This window comes from Rhagoletis pomonella, unplaced genomic scaffold (assembly GCF_013731165.1).
Source record: "Rhagoletis pomonella isolate Grant_MI unplaced genomic scaffold, Rhpom_1.0 Rhpom_scaffold_00004, whole genome shotgun sequence".
In the NCBI taxonomy this organism is placed as follows: domain Eukaryota; kingdom Metazoa; phylum Arthropoda; class Insecta; order Diptera; family Tephritidae; genus Rhagoletis; species Rhagoletis pomonella.
The window spans coordinates 67934043-67957902 of record NW_023458558.1 but is presented as its reverse complement, the minus strand read 5'-3'; the positions used below and the strand labels follow the sequence as shown (position 1 = coordinate 67957902).

General features: G+C 34.4%; 2 protein-coding genes across 3 annotated transcripts in view; both read right to left on the bottom strand.

Moving 5' to 3' along the window:
- Positions 1-3935, bottom strand: part of LOC118738031 (palmitoyltransferase ZDHHC6) — a 30761-nt gene extending 26826 nt beyond the window's left edge. Inside the window, exon 1 of one of the 2 annotated variants that reach the window (XM_036468905.1) lies at positions 3743-3935. In XM_036468905.1, coding sequence (XP_036324798.1) covers positions 3743-3803 — 61 coding nt within the window. In that variant the 5' untranslated portion in view covers positions 3804-3935. The remainder of the gene's footprint in view (positions 1-3742) is intronic. The other variant, XM_036468908.1, reaches the window with a different exon arrangement.
- A 1879-nt stretch (positions 3936-5814) lies between these two features.
- On the bottom strand, positions 5815-7452 carry LOC118738559 (protein FAM50 homolog). The gene is made up of 2 exons (XM_036469500.1): positions 6164-7452; positions 5815-6101 (listed from the first exon to the last, which is right to left on the bottom strand). Exon 1 carries the CDS (start codon positions 7258-7260, stop codon positions 6181-6183), a length of 1080 nt encoding a protein of 359 aa, XP_036325393.1. The 5' UTR covers positions 7261-7452; the 3' UTR covers positions 5815-6101; positions 6164-6180.
- Positions 7453-23860: the final 16408 nt, after the last annotated feature.

Sequence of the window (23860 nt, the reverse complement as noted above, 5' to 3'; positions counted from 1 at the left end):
TAAATGGGCTTGAACCAGTTAAATAAACAATACATGTTCATAAACAAATTAAATGGCATGCAATTGTTGATGGAAAATTGAACCAGTTAAATCATTTAAATCGTTTCGAAAACCAGTTCGGCGCAGAGTTGTATCAGAAAGCTTTCTGCTTCGACCAATCAGAAAGACGCAAAAGCTTTTATTTGACACGCCAACGTTCAAAAAATTTATATTCTGAAAAATATTAAAAATTAAAAATTATCAAAAAATATCAAAATTGTATGCATGTCTGCCCGCCAAAAAAGGGGCCAAGGCGGTAATTAGTTATTTTCCAAGAGGTCTCATCGAACGCAGAGATAAATAGTGCATACGAATTAAACATTTTGAAGCCTCTAAGTTATCCGTATGCGTTAATATCATGAAGCAGACATACGCACAAAACAAATTGAAACACAATGGCTGAATTTCTTTATTCATTCTGAACGTTTGGAATAAACTTTTTTGTTTACTTATTCTTTAGAACGTTCCTGATGATATGTTAACGCATGATTCAATAATGAAAGGTTTTGTAAGAAAAACTTTCTCTCGCTCTAATTTTATCAATGACACTCCCACCCTACTCCTAAAAACAAAAACAGTGATATTTCTTTTCCAAATTTCTTTGCAAGTTTTAAGAACATTTTTAAATTGTTAGTAGTGAAATTTTTACTTTTTAAATTTGAAGAAATGTTTGTTCTGCATTCGCTGGCGCCAACAAGACAAAATGGGTGAGAATCGTTGGACTACAGAAATTCAATGTTAAGAGACGAAATTCCCTTAAATGCCGAAATGTATTTGTCGATATTCGTGGAGACCTCTTGATTCTGCCAAGTCGCTGTAAAGTAAAGCGTTCAATGAGCCAACGAAGGTATTTAGGTATTGTACTCCACGACACAATCCTGGTGTCTCCGAATGAGATTTTGACGCAATATAACATTGCCAAACCGCATCCATAGGCCCAATCGTCACACGACAGCTCGGTTTAGTCAATGGCGCGATGTAATTGCACACTTAAAAGGTGTACGCACGAGGCGAATGTTGGCTGGCGACCAACTTTATTGCAAGCGATTAGCTGGAAGTAGAATGCAAAGTTGAACAATACAAACGCCTTTTTATGGCGAATATTTTAATATTTTTTTTATATTTTGATATTTTTAGTCATTCAAATTTTTTTTCGTGCAACCCGTCGGGAGTTGAACGCAAAAGTTGCCTGAAAAATCGCCTCGTGCGAAAGCCCCATTACGCCACTTCTCATTTGACGATGTAGATCACGTTCCCTATCTCAGTCGTTCAGTAGCTGCGTGCTCTGAGTTCGTCCGGCACCAATCGCCAACTGCGGCTGTGCAAGCCAGTGTTGAATATTTTCCCCAGAACATAAAAAGTGCGACATCAAAGAATTCGAAACAATCGAGCCATAACCGCGAAAGAAACGTAAGCTCCAAATTTTTTTATTTGCCGTTTTTTTGTTTAATAAATATTGCATATTTTCCGCAAACAAATAGCTTCTTCATGTCCATCAACTGGCAAACAAATACAACAAAAAAAAAAGCTGAAAGTGGACCATGCATTCTCGAGTTATGCGCCATCTGACGTACGCAAGTTTGGTATATACATAGAAATATTTATTTTCAATAACAATCGGGGGTTATATTCGATGTAAATAAGCTTGTTTAAATTAAATAATTAAATCAAATTCGTTTTTGTTTTAAAATACCACCATTCACTATTATCCACACCTTTTTATGGAATTTAGCTCCCATTTTAGGAAGTGTGATTGAATTCTTCCCCTTTTTCCCCTGCTTCCATAAACCATCCCTGTGGGTGGGAGTGCCAAATTTTAGAAAAAAGCTACTTACAAAACCTTTAATAATTGAATCATGATGTTAACGTATATTTCAAACGTATTCTGTTTATTCCGGCTGTGAAATGGGATTATCCGGAATGTATAAAGAAACGCAGCCAATAACTTGATTTGAAATATTTTTTTTGAATCTTTATTGGTAATCAAGCAACCGTCAAAGTTAACTCCAAATGTTCAATGTGGACATTTCCAAAAAGCTCTTTTTCATTTAACAAGTTAAATGGGGCCAATTTGAACGTAATATTAGATATGTTTCCTCGTATATAATAAATCAAATTTTGCTAAACAAATATATTGTTTTACTCCATTGAAAATGACAGTTGTCAACCGAAAAAGTTTGAATGTGATATATGTATAATTCAAGATCAATGAGCCTAAAAACAGAGTGCGTTTAATTTGTGGGAAATTTTCCTTATTTCTAGAGAAATTGACCACCGATACGTAAGGTTTTAATTAGACACGCAATTCGTGATTCGCATGTATAAAACCTTATTCAGTGGCATTTTTAAAGATTATCTTAGTTTTAGAAAAATTAAGCTTATTTGTAAGCTGTCAACTCTCAGAGTTTTAATTTGACATAAAATTCGCTATCAGCATGTCTATAAACCTAATGTTGTTGTTGTTGTAGCAGCATACAAGTTCCCCAAAGGGTTTTTGGGGAGTGTTGCTGGAGTGACAGTCCTTGGCCAGATATAAATCTGGGTTGTTCCGATTACGTAGACCCGACTGTCGTGGGAACGTCTAAAAACCTAATCACAGCTGTCGACTGTCAAACTTTTAATTTGGCATAAAATTCGTGACTAACGGGACTAAAAACCTAATAAGTGGTATTTTAAAAAATTTTATTTTTAGAGAAATTAGCAGTTGATTTGACAGCTGTCAACTCTCAAACTAAAAATTTTATGGCATATACACATTAAATATTGGGTAGTTTTTGAAATATTGCAAGATATAAATATACTTGCGTTCCGGATGCTTCACAATTTGCAACGACTTGACGACTTTAACGCCAGAGGTGTCGACTTCGTCGCAGCACGGAACATGGTAGTTAGCAGTCCCGGACACAGCATCGAAGTATCCACAAAGCCCCTTCGGTATATCAATCAAAACTACTAAGGAATATAAAATTACGATTTAATTAAATACTTACTTTACCAAAACACAGTGGAGGCGTGATATGTGTATTACGAATAAGGACAAGTTTACTAAAACCAAATTTTGTGACCACCAATGGTCAACTACTTAAATAAATATTACGGCACTAATGTGCACTGCTCAACATGAATGAATATTAGCAAAACCAAAGGACATAATGCTTGATTAGCCAATACCTTCGTGCTACCCAAGCCCAAGTGTAGGAAAGTTAATAATTTCCGTTTTGGTGCGAATGCGGAAGTTGCATATAATTAAGAACATGGCACGCTTGAACTAATGAAGGAGGCATACTATTTTTGTTGCAGTCCTCAGAAGATCATACCGTTTGTAAAGCATATTAATTCACACTCCCCATCTACAAAACTTAATAGAGCGTGTTAAACATGTACGCACTCGAAGTAAAATTCTTTAAGGTGTAAAAATCACACCGGCTCCAGGAACCAACACATGGGAATTTCGCTGAATTCACCAAATGAGTGTAAAATAAGTTGCCAAGTTATCTGCACTTTGTTCATAAACATATGTCCATATGTGGTAGGATAAGTGGTCGTTTGCAATTCGCATCGTCACAGAACCATGCATGAAAAAATACGCCAATGAACAAGCATAACAAACATAACTTCCGATTCCGACGCAAAATAGATAAATTATTTAAAAATTACATATTTCATTTATGTATATGTATGGAAGATAGCATAAAAAACTTACTTAAAGCAGTAATTGGTCCCCAATGCAGGAATCGTTTTATCTCTGATAATGTACCAATCATTCTCTATACACTATTATTAATCTTTCTATTTTATTTTATTTATATTCACGTAAATTTATGTTTGCAAGTGTAGACAAAAAGAAACACCCAAAACAAAAAACCAACTCACAGAAATTCTAAAATGCGACTGACATATAAAAGCCAAAACGCGAAAATCCAAACGTCAGAAAAAGCAAGTAAGAAAATTGAGCACGGTTGCCAAGCCCTCCAGAAATGTGAATAAACCACAACAAATATCACTAGCTTATACTATGTTCACGTTGAGCCTTTAACTCGAGTTTCTGGGCGATTTTGCAGGTAAACGTTAAACACTACTCATAAACCATCACATAACTTTGAAACGATAGTCATTCAAACGATACTGACAAAACGATGTTGTCAAAACACTGATTTATGCATTTGTGTTCCTGTTACGTGTTACTGTTACTGTTACGTGAAGCAAAACTGGAATCGAGTTGACGATATCGCACAAACGATCAAACAATTTGTGATTTTTATGAAGCAAGACAATACCCTGCAGGGAGTGATGTTAGCTTATACCAGAGAACTTAGATAGATCTAAGAGTCTGGGTTTACACTAGATCTATCTAAGTTCTCTGGTTTCAATGGCCCGTAGTCATAGTCAAAATAAAGTCGACTTTAAAGTTAGTTGCAGCTTTTTGACATAATTTTCAATGGGATATCTGTCAAAAAAGCTGCAACTAACTTTAAAGTCGACTTTATTTTGACTATGACTACGGGCCATTGTCACTTTGCGGGCGCCATATTAACTACATGACAATTAAAGCTGAAATTAGTCAAGAACGTAAACCTACCGGTACGTAAACCCGAGTCAGCTGACACGATCTGTCTTACCAAAGCGCCATGTAAATGAAAACTCAACACCGCAGAATTTTTCAGTAGTTGTAGCCCGTAGCGCAGAAATCTGCGGAATTTAGATTTTTCCGTGTCAGCTGATTTCTCTTTCTTTAGATGGTTGCCACTTCGGCAGTTTTACAGATGGTAAAAAAGGTATAAGTTCCTATTCAAAATATTTGAAATTTACTATTGAGTAAGGTTTTTGTTGAAAACTTAGTAGTTTATATTTAGCTAAAATCTATTATAGCACGAAAAAGTGTAGTTAAAAGGGCAAGTTTATGAAAAGGCATTGATGAGTGGCAACAGTGTAGTAAGCAACACTGAGGGCTCCAGTAATCGACAAAATTCCGCGTATACAGACTGTGTTTAAGTATACGTTCTGCGTTCTCGACTAATTTCAGCTTAAGCAGATTGTGATATTTCATGCTACCATACCTTATTCTCAAAAATCGTTTTTTTGTAAAAAAAAAATTATTTATAAAATTGAAAAATTTTTCTGCGATTTGAGCCACAAAGAAAATTCAATTGCATACATCATTGCAAAACAAGCGACCAATGTCTTCGGTGAAATTAAACACCTGTAAATATGTGGTCCACCGCAAAAATTATTTATTATTAAATTTGTTTATTATACAGCCAATCATCCAAAATAATTTTGATGAGCTTTGCAAACGGCAGCCCAAGTCTTTATTTTCGGAGCTTCCTGATTGTCTCCATTATAGTTAAGGACGATGATATTACTAAACTTTTTCGCATTAATTTTTATTAAGATATAGGTACGCAAATGCATTCCGATCCAGCTGAAGATTATGACAAAATGAAAGATAATCACCCTTATTGCGAGAGTCGTGTGGAATGCAAGTCGTTTTTCGAGAGTCGAATCGTATCGACAATTTCACGTCATTGCCTAAAATTTCCACTCACCTAGTGTGGGTGTTCAGAAATGCATCAAGCCAAAGCATCATACGCATTTATTTCTAAACTATAATTGATGGAAATGTCCAATATGCGCAACCACGGTTAAATTCCTAATTGGAACCTAGTTGCGTAAATAAGGCATTTCATCAATTATAGTTTAGAAGTAAAAGAGACTGATGCTTTGACTTGATGCATTTCTGAACACACCCTGTATTAAAATGGAAAAACTTGGCAGCACTGTATAGTTTTCGACGATTTTGGTCGTTTACTTATTTCAGTACGAGTCGTACAATTTAGCCTAAGTTACGACTTACGAAATGAGGCTGAATGTACAGCAGAAAAAAGTTAAACGTCATATGCAAACATCAAAGAGTTAGCGAAATTTCCCAATTTTCCCTCCCTGGATCTGCCACTGGTTTATGGCTATTAGGTATGCTGTCGGGTGCAGCGGTTATTTTATAAACCTCAGGACTTGTCAGTCAGTTCGTAGATATACCGATACGATAAGTAGTCTTTTAAATTCTATGGACAAATGAATGAGTTTAATGATAATTTAATCTGTTTTTATATATCAGTTTATTAACCTAGAATTAGGTTCCATTCATGATTTTTTGCTCTTATCTTTTATGGTATACTTATCGTATGACTTCGTTGGGTCATAAGGCTCCCAACGGCTAGCTGGAAAAATGTGTTTATTTCGTTCGTACCAAGAACGTAACAGCACTTTGCCCGCATGTGACTCTTCCTTTTCCACAGTTGCATCGCTAATCATTCGTACATCATCATGTACATCAAATTGAAATAGAGGACCACTTTTACCCCGAGCCTTCGTTACAATGAAATCGTAAAATGAATAATGATGTGGAAGAATTAAATCTTCTTTCACATACATTAATTGATCTGCCATAACTGTTTTTAGTTCATTAAACTCTTTTCGCAGTAATTCAAGGCAGCGTTGTAGAAATTGATATATTGAGTTACCCTTCTTCATTACAACACTGCGTCTATGGCCCGAACCATCCCAGTAACTGAAAGTAATGGTTATTTCTTGATCTTTTAATGCTGCTTGTTGCATCACCCATTCTTGTCGCAGTTGTTCACGTAGTCGATTTTCTTGCTCCTCGCGCTCACGGTCCGGCAGAAAAGATGTATCTACTTCCGGATTTTTAAAAATTTTCTTTTTTTTTGGTGGTGCGTTATCGTCGCTGAGGTCTGTCCACTTTTTCTTGGGTGGAGTATCCTCTTCTTTAACTTCATTGTCGTCTGCGTCCTCCGGTTCGTTCTCGTCCTCACCGTCTTCTTCACCATCATTGAAGCTGAAGGAGAGAGCTTGTATTTGACGCTTTTGTTTGTTTTTCTCCGCCTGTATAGCTTCCAGAGCACGCTGTTTTTCACGTTCTTTCTCATCTTTTTTCTGCGCTAACTTTTTTTCACGTTCCCTTACAATATCTTCTTGTTTTGCTTTCATTTCATCCAAAGTGACCAAACCAATGGTCGAGCTCTTGAGTTGCTGTTCCACGGCGTCATAATGTGCGGCGAACTTGTTTTCAATCTTGTCTAGCTTTAACTCCTCCTCGATTTTCTTCTTGCGAAACTCAATCTCCTGCTGGGCAATCTCACGTTTTTTCATCAATTGCGCCGCACGGCCCGCTTCGCTGGCGGCCCCCTTGTAGTGCGCCATGTGGAATAAGGTTTACTAATGTGATCTGATATATATATTTTATTTTCTAAATATTTATAAAGGATAAATGCAGTATTTTTCGTGTCCTTTTTATGTACTTGACTTCTGGAATTTGACAGCTGTTTATTGTGTTCTGTGTGAATGCTGCACTGCTTCTTCTTTGCCTTGTTTTTGCGAGCAGTGATCGGACTTCTCTTTTGTGTGTGAAATCTGGAATAACATGTGGAGATTTCAAAAAATGTAGTAGATCTCTGGGTTTACACTATGTACAAAAATTAAAAAACTCTGCAAGGTTTCACCTAAATGGCAAACCTTTTAATTAGACTCTAAAAAAAATTTAATTTTTGGGTTGGCAATTTTTTTCCTTGAGAGTGTAAACAGTTCCTTCCATATTAAGATATTTTTCGAACATATTTTAAGAGATTTCTGCAACCTTGCGGAGTGCTGCAAGCTTTTCTTTTTATCACATCACGAAGTAGTGTACAAATGTGACACGTTCCAGAAACAGCTAATTGGGAATTACCGATTTTGAAAATTCTCAAGTAAAAGTAAACAACGCCCAGCGTTCGGACTACTGAAACTCGATTCAGGAGTCAATGATTCGAAAAATCGGAGCAAAAACGAAATTTTCGGAGCAGATTAAAATTTTTTGTTAAATAGAATAATATTGAAACGGAGTGCTTGTAAAACAGCTTGATCTCTAAATAGTATTCAAACCAAACTTTCCATGAATAAATTTATATATATATATATATATATATTTTTTTTAAATAAGTAAATAATCAGACGGCGTATAAATTTCTGACCTTTGGTCTAACTTTCAAGTGTTTCGTCATAAAGCCTGTTCCTGTATTTATTTTTAATGTGATTCATCTCTGAAAACCTTCATTCGCCAGCAGCACTACTGTGCAGTAAAAAGCTAACGGCACCATATACTCTGCCAAGTTTGTAAGCATACACCTTTCCAAAACATTTTTGTGGTCCGTAATCAATACCCTGATTTGGGAAATAAAAAATGATTCCGCAAGGAATTTTAGGGAGTGAAAGAGACAACTTCTGTTAGACCTTTATATACAAAACCTTGGTGGTTTCCATAAAAGTTATTGAGCAAAAATTTAAGAAGTTACCATATTATTTTTAATAAATTCTTAATTTTAATGGAAAAAAAGTAAAAAATCTAAGCATATTTAAGTCAAGCGGCGTAGGGAGTAGATTTTAACTTTAAAAAAGAAGTAAATCAAGTCCGATCGGAGAAAAGTCCGGACGCTGGCAGCGCCTCAGAAACTTTAGATGCACTTAAAAATGCTAATACTTTCTCAAAAGTCACCGTTTTTTAACATTTTCGCTATTAATTCTTTTTATAAATCATATATTTTGCAATTTAACACAATAACACCGCGTTTCCTGTCGAAAAATTTATTACTGAGAAAACTTACTATTCTACAGTTTTTTTATCTTCCCATTCAGCTTTGTTTATTTTTACTTGAGAAATTTCATCGTCGCCGGGAATGGGGAATCTTGTATTATATCATCCTTTGTTACCATACCATGTTTAGTGTTGGACAATTTTTGCTCTTAAAATTAAGACAATTGTGTCAAGCAAAAATAAAACTACTCAAAAACGCGAATATGTGGTAGATTTCAGACCTTGAGTGGTAGTTCTACCACAATGTGGCAGAAATGCGATCACTGTTTGCGAGCTGCCACGGTATTGTGAACAGTTTTGCCGCGGCTAGGGATGTTGCGATACCATAAACTATCGGTACCAGTATCAAATGATGTATCAGAAGCTAACCGTCCTATTCCCACAACACTGACCAAATTCACCATATGACTATTGTCACAATCAATTACTGTGCCTAAAACACAATTGGTGTGTTCACAGTTCGTTCCAAATAGTGTCTCAAAATGTAGACGTCTACATTTTAAGACGTTTTTTAACCGTAAAATCTGTGGTGTTGTTGTTTCCCATACAAAATTGGAAAACGACGCCGTCTACATTTTGTCACACTCAAAGGTATGTTTTTTACGCGTCTACATTTTGCAACCTCGCAGCAGGGTTGCATTATGGCAATACTAATCACATTTTTTTTATTTATTGGGCACGTTTTCCGTATTTGCATTTAATTTGAGCGCAATTTCTGATGAAAAGAAACAAATCAAGGAAAAGGAATAACAAATATTACGAATTGGTAATTAAGTTAAATAATTACAATTTTTCAGAAACAAAATCGAAAGGCGACATATAAACAATGCACGCAAACAAGAAATGTCTGGCAACACCAGCAAAGTTTTGAAACGATTTTGCGACGACTGCTAGAAATGGGTGCTCACAGTTTGATGCTAAAAATGTCTCAAAATGTAGACGTCTACATTTTCAGACACAATTTGGAACGAACTGTGAACACCCCAAATATAAACATTTCGCCCTATTCCCACAACACTGACAAAATTCATCATATGACTATTGTCACAATTACTGCGCCTAAAACACAATATAAACATTGTTTCGCCGTTGTCACTTACTCAGTAGGTCATAACAATAAAACTGACAATTGTCATACGACAGCTTAAAATAAATTTGCGGCATAGTATTAGGCGCAGTAGTAGAGGCAATAGTCAGCCGCTGAGTTTTGTCAGTGGTGTGGGAATAGGGCGATTAGTATCAATACAAATATTAGTATTGGTATCGGAAATAAAATATCGATATTTTATTCTTTTGATACAAAAAATGTTTGACATAATATGAGTGATGCAGTTCATGAATATTAATAAGAAATCGTAAACAACTGCAGTGCGTAATAAACAAAATATAAAAAATGGTTCGATCTCAGATTTTTCAAACAAACGTTGCACTTAACCGAACTTTTGTCAATCTTGGTAATGTGTTTCCATACTTTTTTTCGGCTGTACTGTGTTTATACGGTTTGAATACCTTAAGATGCCATGCAAGTATTGATACTACTATCAAATGGGTATAAGAATTAAAATATCGCGCGAACGATAACATAGAGTCACTAATGTGGAAATATACTTAAATAGAATTTTAAAGACAATATGGCCTGTGTGAAGATGATATTGATATTGATGTTATTATGGTTAGGTTAGGTTATTCTGGCTGGTTGACCGCCCTACATAGACCAATAGGCCCATAGTGATGCCAGATGGAGATAGAGGTTCAGTTAAATATATTCGAAATATACATCATTTAGGATGTCAACGCTTTTTGAGAAGTCTTGTTACGTCTTCAAGATTATTAAACTCTGGAGCTCCGATATTAGCTTCGTTCCCCACGCTTTCCGGGCTGCTCCGGTAATTAGAGCGTAAAAATAAGTTACTCTCTCACAAGTGTCAAAAATGTGCCAACACTGCCAAAACTGCCCAAAGCATGAGGAACGCAAAAAACCACATTTCGTGCCCGGAATCAACATATCAACTCTAAACAATGATTTTACGTGTATTTATCTTATATGGCTAATAAAATTACCAAATAACTACATTTTCTGAAAATTCTGTGATATTTCCACTTCAGTTTTTATAAAACTTGCTTTCGGATTTAAACAACAGCAGCTGTGTGTGCCCGGAAAAAAAGTCCGGGCTGTTTCGTCCTCAAAGAAGAAGACATTTACGATCCAAAAAGGGAACGTATTCGCTCTCAATTGTCCAGCGTGAGGAACGCTTTTGGGCAGTTTTGGGCACCCACGGGTACCCGCGGGCTAGTGTGGACAAACCTGTTATGATACATTAGGCGGTATCGAAAGAAAATACACATATGGGTATCAATAGTAGGTTCTTTCCTTAACAATCCGGACCGGATCCGGTAATTAGAGAATAAGCGAAAAGTTTCCTCTCAAAAATAGAACATAATCCAGAAGTAAGGGAACGCAAAAAACCACATTTCGTCCCCGAATTTGAGAAACAGTTGATTCGCGTTGTTTTTGTTTTTGTCACTAAACGCAAACTCTTGAAAATTGAATTTATGTTTCTCAAATTTGATTTTACGACTATAAAGATTGAAAATACATTCACTATTCCTTAAAATCATTAAGTAAATGCAGGCAACATGTAAACACAAAACAGCTGATATGCACTTTGACACTTTATCCATTTTTACCCGGAGAAAAAATCCGGGCTGTTTCGGGCAGGAAGAAAAAGACACTTACGATCCAATACGTTCCAATTTACCCATATTGTATTGTTGTATTACCCATATTGTTGAGTACGGGAATAATTTCTGGGCTATTTTGGGCACCCGCGTGATCCCGCGTTGCGTACGGGAATGAACCTAGTATCGTCACCTTAGTATCGAATACCGATTTACCCAGAATCGAAACCAAAGTATCAATACCAAGACTATTACTATGTTTATACGTAAGCTATTTGCAAATAAAAATAATTTGCAAATACCTAACTCACTGTTTAATCGATGGGGATTTTTTTTTAATATTGCCTGATTATAAAAAAAAAACACAATAATATGACCATCGAAAAGGAAAATAAAGTTAAAAATGGCAACGTCGTGATTATAAAAAGGCAATAAGATGACCATCGAAAAAGAAAATTAACCTAAGAATGGCAGCGTCTTGCGCTTATTTGCAAATAGTAGCACTGATCAATACTTATTTGCGTGATTTAGTTATTTGCAAATAAAAAATTAACTCGGCGTTTATACGGCAAAGTTTACCATTTTGCAAATTCTTATTTGCAAATAATGCGTGCGTATAAACGTATTATGTATATATCAGTAGTATCGCAACATCCCTAGCCGCGGTGTTCAGAAGAAATGTATCACCGAAATTCCCTAAAATGGATTAAAAGTATCACGAAAAAAAATTTTAAGTATCAAAGTATCAATCTTCAATAAAATGTACAGTCATTGCCATACTTAACTAAAATCACATACATATTAAATTGGTGTTTAACACTGTACACGAGGAAAGTCAACTTGTGGGGAATTCCCCGATTTGCGGGAATTTGAGTTTGCGTGGGGAATCGGGGAATGGACCGTTTTTTGTGGGAAATTTCAGTTTACATGCACATTGGGAGATGAACTGCCTTTTATGAGGAATTAGGTGTTATTTAGAGTTTTCTTTGTCGCATTTGCGTTCATATAACGAATAAACACACTTTTTTATGTGGAAGAAAACCGCAACACTTTCGGAAAAAAAAATTAAAACGGAAATTTTTATTCACTTGAAATTTGCACTTATGTGTGTAAAATTATATGTAAACTTTTTCTTTTTTGTTAACTATCTTATAAAAGTTTGGTTTGGTCTATGAATACATACTAGAAGGCTGCATGAATTTATTCAAACTTCTAGTACAGTGATTTGAATATTTTACTTCACATACAAAACACTCAGCGTTTGGAATTTTGTATGTTATGAATATACATTTTGTTGTAAATTTTTTACATTCAAATGGAAGAATGTGAATGAATGAATTAAAGGAAAACATTCAAATCATTCAAACTCATTTCGGTAAAAGTTTTTTCCACAATCAAGTTCATATTGTAATAGGAGCGCAGCAATACATACACACATACATATGTACCCTGCCGTGAAAAGCCAAACCAGTTAGGAAAAATACTAGTTCATTAACTACCCTGCAGGGAGAGCTACTAGTTGTGAACTAGAATTCTACCAGTTTGCGTTTCAGCTCAACTAGTTCATGTTCTATCCTTTTTCAATGTTAGCGACTGGCATTTTTAACATTGCGATGTCCTACGAGATGTCAATTGTCAGGCTATGCATCAGCATCTACTAGTATAAATACTAGTAGCATTATACCAGTTGATGAGGTAGTCTGCCAATTCATGCCCCGTGGAAAGCATTAGTGTGCCTTTTTGCTCGCGACGCTCCAGCAGTCACAATGGCCGACAGAGCAAAGCACTCGCGTGGTAAGCCTGAGGTCCCAGGTTCAAATCTTGGCGCAGGGAAAATTTTTTTATTTTCTATTTTTTATTTTATTTTTATTTTTAATAAATTTATTTTTTTGTTTAGGCTGTTTATTGTAATTTTTAAACTTAATAAAAAAAATATTTTTGTTTTATTTCTTTGTTTTTATAGCACAAGCATTTCTTCCTAAATGTTTTTTTGCAATGCAATTAGATTTTCAAATTTGTTATTTATTTATAAATTGAATAAATTATTTTTACTTACATTTATTTAACTTTAAAAATCTTACCCCCTCCCTGCGGCCTCGAACCTGCGATTTCAGAACCAGAACCAGTAGTCTTCACGTGACGCCACAGCCGACATTTGTAAGAAAAGCAATTAATTGCGTTTTATTTTTGGCTTTGGCAATTCAAAGGCAGATGTCGCTGATCGCCTTAGTTCTTCGAAATTGTCGAACTGGTAGGCACATACTAGTTAATGAACTAGTATTTTTTCTAACTGGTTTGGCTTTTCACTGCAGGGCACGTATTCAAAGATTTTTATTTTTTTTTCTTCGGAGATATGATCTGTTTGCATTTCTTCGTGATTCTGGCTAATCATGTACTTCTTCAAATCGTTATATCTCGGGTTCTGCTCATCGTACAGACTTCATCTTAACGTCATTTTATAGCTATGAAACGGGCTTAACATATCTGAATATAAGGTGGTCAAGATTGTCCTAAAGCTAACTTAGCTATTAACAGTTGAATTTTTTGAAGTAAAGACCAGTAAATTAGGGATTTAAAATTATACCATCGTAATCGCTGTTTAATTCTCTATAAAAAACGCGGTTAAAAAAATGGGGTTTTTTCAAGAACTATTTTTAAAATAATTTTCTTTATGACGAGATGGTTTATTTTGTGAGAATCAACTATGTTTTGTAATTTATTTTCGAGAACTTATGATGAGATATATTTAGTAAGGCCTTAAACATCGGGTTTTTGTAAAAAGTAAAATTGTGTTGCGTGTTCCGATAGAAATAATATTTGTACGGCTAGATTTTTCTGTGAGGTGACAAACTCCTAGAAATGGGCGTGGCAATTGCAGGACTAAAGTTAGCAAAACGCAGATTTTATTACGGATTTCGGCAGAATATCACTTCGTTAACAACATTTGTTCCACAACTTTTTCTAAAAAATTTCTGTTTCAGTGTTGATATTCCTAAAATTGTTAACGCATTTTACTAACGTTCAGACGTAGATTCCATTCGGTTTTTTTTTTTTGGATTTTCTTTACCCAAAGTACTTTTACACGTTTATATCTTTTCCCTTTGAATCTTCGGTAATGTTGCTCTTGGGCGAAGACCATATTCCGACTAAATATAATGAGGGGACTTGGGGAACAGGCCGTTACTGTTAACGGTTTTCGCTTCTTAGAGGATCCCTTTATCCAACACCAAACCTAAAGGCAAAGTAATAAACAATTGATCTATGATCCGTACAAAATCCGTATTTCAAATTGGTTTAGCGAGCAAAAAAATATATCTTTTGTACTTAGGTGATCACAGGAATCGGAATTTTAATAACATCAAATAAAGCAGCACATATTTCCATTAGTCTTATTTAAGCCCTTCAAGTACGAAAACACCGCATTTTTTAATAAAAAATGGAAGGTTCAGGAACTAAAAGAAACCTATGTAAATATGTGTAAATGAAAATTTTTACAATATGAAAAATACACTCCGAAAATCCGTTCAAAAATCCGTACATCTTGACGGAAAGCTGAAAATCCGCACGTTGAATCCGTGCAACCATTTTCACCCGTACCGTACGGAAAAATCTGTATATCTAGCAGGGCTGGATGGAACATTTGCAAAACTTTAATTCGTTTCTATAAGGAGAGAATAAAAATGTTTTTGATTTGTCGCAAATTATTTTGTTTTGAAGTTAAACTACGCCTTTTTATAGATGATCTCAAAAAAAGATTATTTCATCATTTTGCATGGCTAGAAAAAAATATTGCACATGTGAAAAAGGATAAATTGGACCCCTATGGCGCAAAGCTACATGATTTAAAAGCAGATTTTGAAAAAAAGATTTGCCGATTTGAAATTATTTAAATGTACATTTGCATACTTCATAGAGCCTTTTCTATCTAACATAATTGAGGCTGAATTTACAATATCCGAAATACTCCTTTATAAGAAAAGCGAAGAAGAGTTGGTGTTTTTGGAATGAAAAGAAACATAAAGCTTTGGCACTGCTTGAATTCCGGCAACTGGCGTAAAACGAGATTTTGAAAATTCGGCCAGGGATGTTTTGAATTTTCTTTAATATCTATCTTACGTGCATTAGAATAATAATAAAATTAATGTTTTTAATTTCTAATAATAATTTTATTTAAAAATAAATTTTTTGTTTTTGTTGTTTTTTTTCGTGGCGTATAATTTAGAATTTACATGTGGCTTTTTTCGGCCTCGGGCTTGCCCACCCCTGATATATGTATGTATATTTATTACTTAGCAATAAAATTTGTGTGGTGTTACAGACCAACATCAATAGTTATGAGTCTTTTTATATGTGTAAGGTCATAAATCACAACCATGCAACCCGAGGTCATCCCAAATAACACAGCCCTGCGCTGATTTGCATTTATCTATATTTATCATTATTCTCTTTCTAATGTTTGAATTCATTCAGCGTTCATTTTATTATCTTTCTCATATACACACATGAACTGTCAAATGAAATTCAAAACTAAAATGAATCAATAAAGCAGTTACCATTTAACAGCCATCCCTACATATGTGTATATAGGAAAAAACCTGTAAGCTCGGGTTCCTGCCCCTTTATGGTTTCTCACATGTACATACCCAGCAAAAATTTTTCAAATTTCGGTAAGGTTTACGTCGGTATATAGTTCTATAATACATTGCATAAATGCCAGACTTCCGAAAAACGACTTACGGACTCCATTACAGGGAATGCAAGGGGTAATTACCGCATTAATGGGCTAATTTCCAAATGGTATTTTAGATTACAGAGAATGCAATGAGTAAGTTAACATTTATTTTGTGAATTTTTTATTGGTAATCAAAATGTGGTTTCCTTGGGAACACGGTTGCCACTTTAAAAAAATTATACCAAAAAATTTTAAAAAGATTACCATAAATATTAAAAGCCTGTTTTCCGTTAATACAACAATTGGTGTTATATTACGTTCAAATTGGCTTCATTTACCTTGCTAAATGAAAAAGAGACAACATACATTTTGGCTCTTCGCTAAAAAGCATTACATGTCGGATATTCAACACAGCGTCATCTGCAGCTATTATTTAATAAATGGCAAACAATATCCACCCCATTCCCACACCAATCGGAAAGCCCATCGCTCACAATTTTTTAAAAATCATTAAAAACTAGTGTTGGGCAGTATCGATACCAAAAGCACTCAGTACAGTAAAGTGTAAGTCTTGAGTTGCCAAAATATTGCGTTGATTTTTGGCAATTTTTTAACGCATTTTCTTCCATACAAAGTATGTTCGAGGATTTTTTTTGTATGGAAAAAAGTGCGTAATACATTCATCAAAATTATCAAAAATCAGCGCAGAGCTATAAAACTTCATACTCAAAAAATTCTAAAAAATCTGATTAAGAAGTTGAGCATTTAGATGAAATTTTGCAGAATTTTTATAATTTTTGCACAAAGTTTCAAATATGAGTTGATACAGTTTTTGTTAGATAATGAGCTATAATTTTATAAAAAATAAAAATAAAAAGTATTAAATATACAAAAGGAAGAGAGGAAAAATTTGTTTAAATGTCGTGTCCCTATTTATTTTTCCACCACTGTATATTTTCCACTGAAATTTTTAAATAAAAATGAGAAATTAAAGACAGCCAATTTTATAAAAAGTAAAATAGGTTTGAAAATGCTTTTTAATAGAACAATTGTATGGTAATGTCATTTTGTAAAGCATTTCAAACCCATTTTACTTTTTATGAACAAAGCCATAATTATTTGTTTACCTTGGCAGGGATTATGGAATAGATTACTGAGAACTAGTTATGTAAGGTATGTATGTATGCGGTTATATAACATCTTTCAATAGATGGGTTATAGAATACATTACAAGGAACTGATTATGTAAAGTTTAATGTAATCGATTCGGTAAACTAGTGGGTAAGCGGTGGATAGAGATCTTGTGAAGTCATTACGTAATAAGTCCTCAAACAACTGAAAGTAAGCGGTTACCTCCAATGACATGCCCATGTTAAAGTAACCAGTTTGGTAAACCAACTGGTAAGTGGTGCACAGAGGTTATTTCGATTACTTTTTGCATTACATGGAATCAAAGTTTTTGCTGGGTACATACATACATGCATACATATGTATCCCAATAGCTTGAGTGCTTAACGATTAAATTTTATTTAATGTTTATAAAAAACTTGAAGCGTTTGCAGTTTCTTTAATAACAACTCGAGTCTGTTCTTTCCAACTATTATTTATAATTGCTTGCAACTGCTGCATTTGTATTAATATACAAAACTGAAACTATAAACAAATCACAGTACCGATAAAGAATTCGCATTAAAAACCTCAGTGGGAATTGCGTACATCCATACATACTTACATATGTTCATATGTATGCCGGCCCGGCCGCAGGGGGGGCGGCGGGCGTTTGGGGGTTTAAGCCCTTCCCCTGTGAAGGAAAATATGCAAACAAATTTGCCATCATTTAGTTTAAGATAATAATGGTACAAAATTAATTAAGATCTCAAATATTTAATATCTATTTTCAGGGATAGCAGTTGAAAGATTTAGCTTTAATTTCAGCCAGGAAGGTTCTATCACCTTTTGTTTCTTTGCTAGAGCTTCTAAAATATTGCAAAAACCGCGATTTCTTGAACTTTGATCCCATTTTTTTTTCCAAATCTGGAGCCGATGAAAGCTTTATGCTTACGGATTCGTAATCAGCGCAAACAAAATCTATAAAAAAACAACTTTAACATTTGTCGTACTAAATGTTTTTATATTTTTTTTTGGACTGTGTCCGGAGAACCCAACACTAAAAGAGAAAAGTTCCCTACAACTTTGGCACTTGAATATGCTACGCATTTCTATCAATTGCTGAAAAAGGGCAAAACCGTGACAGTGCACAAATTTTTCGCACGTTTTGCTAATTATTTACAATAAAAAAATTATTATTTTTTAAGTTTGTATATAAAAAATTTGGGTAATTAAGTTCTATACAAATTCTTATACAACCGTTTTTTACGAAAAATGCAAAATAAGCTTGCAAATCGCAAAAACCCCAAACAAAGCTTAAACTCCAAGATGGCGGAATGTTCCGGTATGAAATTTAGGTGCCAGACTGTGCATTCATAATCGACCTGTCAAATAGAAGTAAACTGCGTCAAAAGTTCGCTAGTACACATTTTTTTCTTCGTACCAATTTGATCTAAATTTGTCTGACTAAAATTTAACTTCTGAATTCCTAGAAAATTGTAATTTTACGTGGAAAAAACCTCAATAACTTTAAAATTTGGGGAGGTTTAAAAATATGTTAGCCATATTTGACATCGGGAGGCAGAGCTACATCAAGTGCCATTAAACCATATTAAAATTTTTAAGTCAGTATTATAGGCAATTTTGACCACTTTGTGAAAAATAGCATGAAAATGCTGAATTATACTGAATGAACATTTCTAGGGGGAGCCTTGCTTTGTTGCTTAACAAAAAGTTTTCTCCATACAACTAAGGCGCAGTCTAATGTGCAAGCGGAGAACGAGCACACAATGGGCTAGCTGTTCCAAATATTCATCGCAATCTGGATTGTTAATTGAGCGCATTAATTCTGCCCTGCGCCAGGGATGCAAAGTTTTCGTGTTCTTTTCTCAGCATCTTTACTTGCATATCGCGCGCTCTTTCTTTAAAATATTGCCCTCTGATCATGTTGCCATATAAAAAGGTAATATTTTTTTTTTCGAGAAAAGAAAACGCCGTCAGTATTAAAAGAATTTGTATCTATACCTCGGTGAATTGCATTTGGCTTTTCTTTGAGTTTTGCTAAATTATATCCACATTCAAATACAATATGCCCCCCCCCCCCCCCCAAAGAGGAATTCTGCGGCCGACCCTGTATGTAGGTATATGCTTCTGGACAGGAATGTAAGTGGCTCATTCTCATTTTCCTACGCAGTAACGCGGTAGTTATCGTTCGGCTAATAATAAAGCTACAATGTCACGGAGAAAGCATGCATTTGGCATTTTGAGTTAATTTGAAAGGGCTAATCCTGCTGTCAGACAAAATTAATACAAAATGTGCAGTTCGCTTCTGTCACTTGCGTCAAAATCTACATCATCGTGCGCGGCGTAACTTCGTATTCGCTTATAGGCTGTGTACATAATGTAGTTTTTGAAAACAATGACAACCGATTTCTATAGTTCCACACAACAAAGCACAAACTTTAATAAAACAAAAAAAGAAGTGAAACAAAATAAAAAAATACAAAGCAAATTGAAAATCCCTTGAAAGCAGCAGTTGATTTTAACTTAACTGTTGGGTTTGTTAAAGTCAATTGAAGCTCTCAGGGATTTTTTATATTTAAACAACAACTTAGATATTATTTTTTTAGTAACTCGTGACACCAAATGAAAACATATGTACGTGCATATATATATATATCTTTTTTACTCATATCCTTTACGTGGTCATAACTTGATTTTCGTGATTTCGTAACATTAGGCACTTTTAACGCAGAGTGAAATTCCGCTGTTATACAATCTTGTCCATTTATAAGAAATCTACAAACCCTATGAATGTGATTCTTTTTATCCGAATGTCCGCAGTATATAATTACTTTTCGTGTCAAATTGTTAAAAACTACTCTTTACGCCCATCATTGACTAATGGCGTTTTCGTTTCTCGAATAAAATGCCATCTTCTTATATGGCAACATTATCAGAGTGCAACATTTTAAAGAAAGAACATACGAGTACATTATGCATGTGAAGATGCTGAGAAAAGAACACGAAAACCTTACAGCCCTGCCGCAGGGCAGAATAAATGCAACATTATATCGAGAAAAGAAAACGTTATAACTTATGTGTAATCGGACATCCTAGTATAACTTTTTGCTATAACGAATTCAGATTTTTCAGGGATGGTAATCATTATAAGTTAAAAAATATTAATCAACATTAAATTATTATTTTCCGATTTTTATTGTTTTAATCACAAATAATAATTATTTATTGATTTTTACTTTTTTGGTCGAATGTAATTATTATATAATATATATTGTTTTGCTCAATAATAATGATAACTTGCGATGTTGCGATTTTTATTTTTTCGCTCAAGAATAATACTCAGCTTCTGAGTTTTATATTTCCGCTGAGCATAAGGATTACTTTTGATTTTTATTGTTTTCGCTAAGGTATAATAATTATCTTGCGATTTTTATTTCTTCCGTTCAAGAATAATGATTGGCACCTGATTGTTATTTTCTTTCGTCAAACATAAAACTCAAAACCTTATAAAACCAAGACCATATGAACTGTTGTCGGCCGCTGTGGTGTAGGGGCAAGCAGTGCGCGCTTGCACTCCGCGATGCCTGGGTTCAAGCCCTGGTCAAAGCAATATCGCAGAAAATATAGAAACAATGTTTTTTCTTAACAGCGGTCGCCCCTCGGCAGGCAATGGCACGCCACAAATCGGAGGAGAAGAAGCTCGGCCAAACACTAACATATGTGTAAGCGCCAATCTATTATTATTATTATTATATCTTCCTATAAAAACGAAACGTTTGAAATTATAAACTTATGGGCAGAAATTTGATATGGAAATGAAACAAGATCGTTTTCATGCCGTGTGCATGTGTCATATCTGCATACGCATATACATACTCACCAACTAGATTAAAAATTTGATTTTTTCTACTTCCGTAGCTATATTTCGTTTAGATTGGAAAAGAAATGTGTGTGTGAATTTAACTTTAAAATCAAATTGCTTGCAAACGTCATAAATGCTCGAAACCAATAACACGGTGCTACAAAAAAATCACGATATATACACGAAAAAAAACTTAATGTAGGTTGTTGGTAGGATCAACTACAACATGAAAATAGGTTTCCTATAGTTTCTGAAACCTCCATTTTTATTTCATTTAAAACAAACATTATTTTCATACTATGCACTTTTCTAATAACAGCTTGGCTAAATAATTTTCAATCGATTTTGAAAGTCATTTACGTATATACCTTTAAAATGATGTATAACAATATATTGTTAGACCTAGCTTGTTGGTACTTAGTTTTCATCAAGTAAAATTGAAAAACCCCTATTATAACTTTGTTCGCATAACGCTTATTTGTAATAGCCTAAAAGAATCGGGATAGATATAGACAAATGTATACATACATAAACGCTCAGAAGGAAAAGAGAAGTCGATTAAGTTTTGTCAGTCTGTCTGTACGTCCGTCCGTCCGCCCGAAAACACGATAACTCGAGCAAAAATTGAGATATCTCAACGATGGTATGTAGATTGCCCTTTATCCGAGGTAGGTTGGTGTTGAAAATGGGCGAAATCGGACTATATCCTCGCCCACTTCGCATATAACGGTATCTTCGAAAAATGGAAAAACTACGATATTTCAGTAAATATTGGATACAAATTGTTGAAAATGAGTAGAATTTTGATAGAAAATAATATTATTATGAAAGTTTCCTTACTAAACTCGGTACCAGCTTTACTAAGGGTACAGCTGTTGAAAATCTCTGAAATCGGGCAATAACCACGCCCACTTTCCATATAACGGTAATTTACAGAAACACAGAAATTTGGATAAATCAAAAAATACTGAAGCTAATTCACTTAAAATCCATGATTGCAATAGCACTTATAAGAAAATAAGATTCATATAAATTTCTGGATAATGGGCGTGGCGTCGCCCACTTATGACCACAAATGTGTATCTCGATAACCAATTTATCAATTTTTACCAAACTCGGTGCACTTATTAACTAATCATGGTACAGAAAAGCAATTCATTGAAAATTATTCATATCAGTCTAAAATTATACCCGCTTCCCGTATAACGGTAAATTTTAAATATACGAAAACTCCGCTAATTTACTCCAAGGTAATACTTACAAGAATCTCTTAACAATAAACAAGGCTGCTATAAGCTTTTAGGAATTGGTCATGGCGCCGCCCCCTTTATGACTAAAAGGTATATCCCGGTAATCGCTTTACCGAAGTCTATCATAAAATTTTATCCCTGTGCCGGGTATATAAAATTTGGTTTCGCCCGAACTTATACTTCTTTACTTGTTCTTATTTTTCCCACTTTGACTATCGCTAAATTAAAAAATGTCTATGAGAGCTGCTAAACATATTACATATCTTATTTTTCGCTAATTCTTTATAAGCAACAAATCTCCAAAAAATTGAGTAGCAAACTTCGCGCAAAGTTAAAGAAAATTATCTAAACTTTTATAAAACCGTTTCACTTTTTAATTAAAGCATCGTTTACTCAAAATCGGTACGCATGAAATGGGTTATATCTTTTTAATAGGTTTTCAGAAAATAATAAATTTAATTTAATATGTTAGAATAAAGAGAAAACACTCCGTTATAGGTACATGTTAGCGAGAGTTTCATATTTTGCTTGGATAAATAAATAAGAGACAATTTCTTTGATAATGATAAAAATTTTCTGAACACCCGTTCTAGAGACTTGTGTAGTCAACTTGCTCTACTAAACTAGCTTTAGTTTATGTTTTTCCACGGCTGGCACATCTCTACTAATTCTGTTTTAAATAAATACCATGTATTTTTTGATTTGAATTAAATAGGTCATATTCGTAAATTGATGACTTCCAGAACTTTATTCACATCATTGGCTTCAAATCGATTTAAAGTTACCTGTGAATAATTAGTTTTCATAAAAACCCACCAACACTCTACAAAAGGTCCAAAGTAAATGATACAATGAAATAACACTTTGTGCAAGCGCTCCTTCCAGCATATTTCGGGGGTCATATGACCCATTGTGGAGTCTGATCGAGTTTTAATTAGACTGCCTCGATTCTCTCGTCATTTCATAGCCTTTTGACAACTGTGTCAACTTCTATAGATTTAGTTGTAAGAGGATATCACCCTGTTTCTTTTTAGCTTAAAACTTTTGACCGAAGTCCAGTTTTAAAACGTATTTTATTAGTCATTATTATAAAATACCACAATTAGTGTGAACATTGGGGTAATGTAAACGGGTACGGTTTTTGTTATAAAATGTATTTAATCTAACAGAATTTTATATATTATTACTCGATAAGGTTTAAGTCTTGCCATAGCTTGCATTCGCTGAACTGTGGATAACCGTTTTCCAATTGTCTCGCACGATCTTCTTCTGATAAGCCGTTTTTTCCTAATTCAGGTAAAGAGCCTTATCCTTAAGCTGGTGCGAAATTATGTCTTTTAATGATTAGCTCACCCCGTTAGTTTAAGCTGAAGGAATCTATTCATTGATTTTTGGAGGATAATTATAAGTTTTTCGTATATTTAATTTTAATTTGATTTTTCATCTCGAAAATGTCGGATTTTCAACGAATTTGTTCAACATTATTTTTTGAGCAGCAACTACCAACGCGAATAAAACTGTCAAATAAAAAGCCAGTACTATGAAATTTAAACCTCATAATGGCAGATCTATTGTCTAAC

Bases quoted from the DNA above. Each gene is read 5' to 3' on its own strand.
- LOC118738559 (XM_036469500.1), bottom strand. From the start codon at position 7,260: ATGGCGCACTACAAGGGGGCCGCCAGCGAAGCGGGCCGTGCGGCGCAA.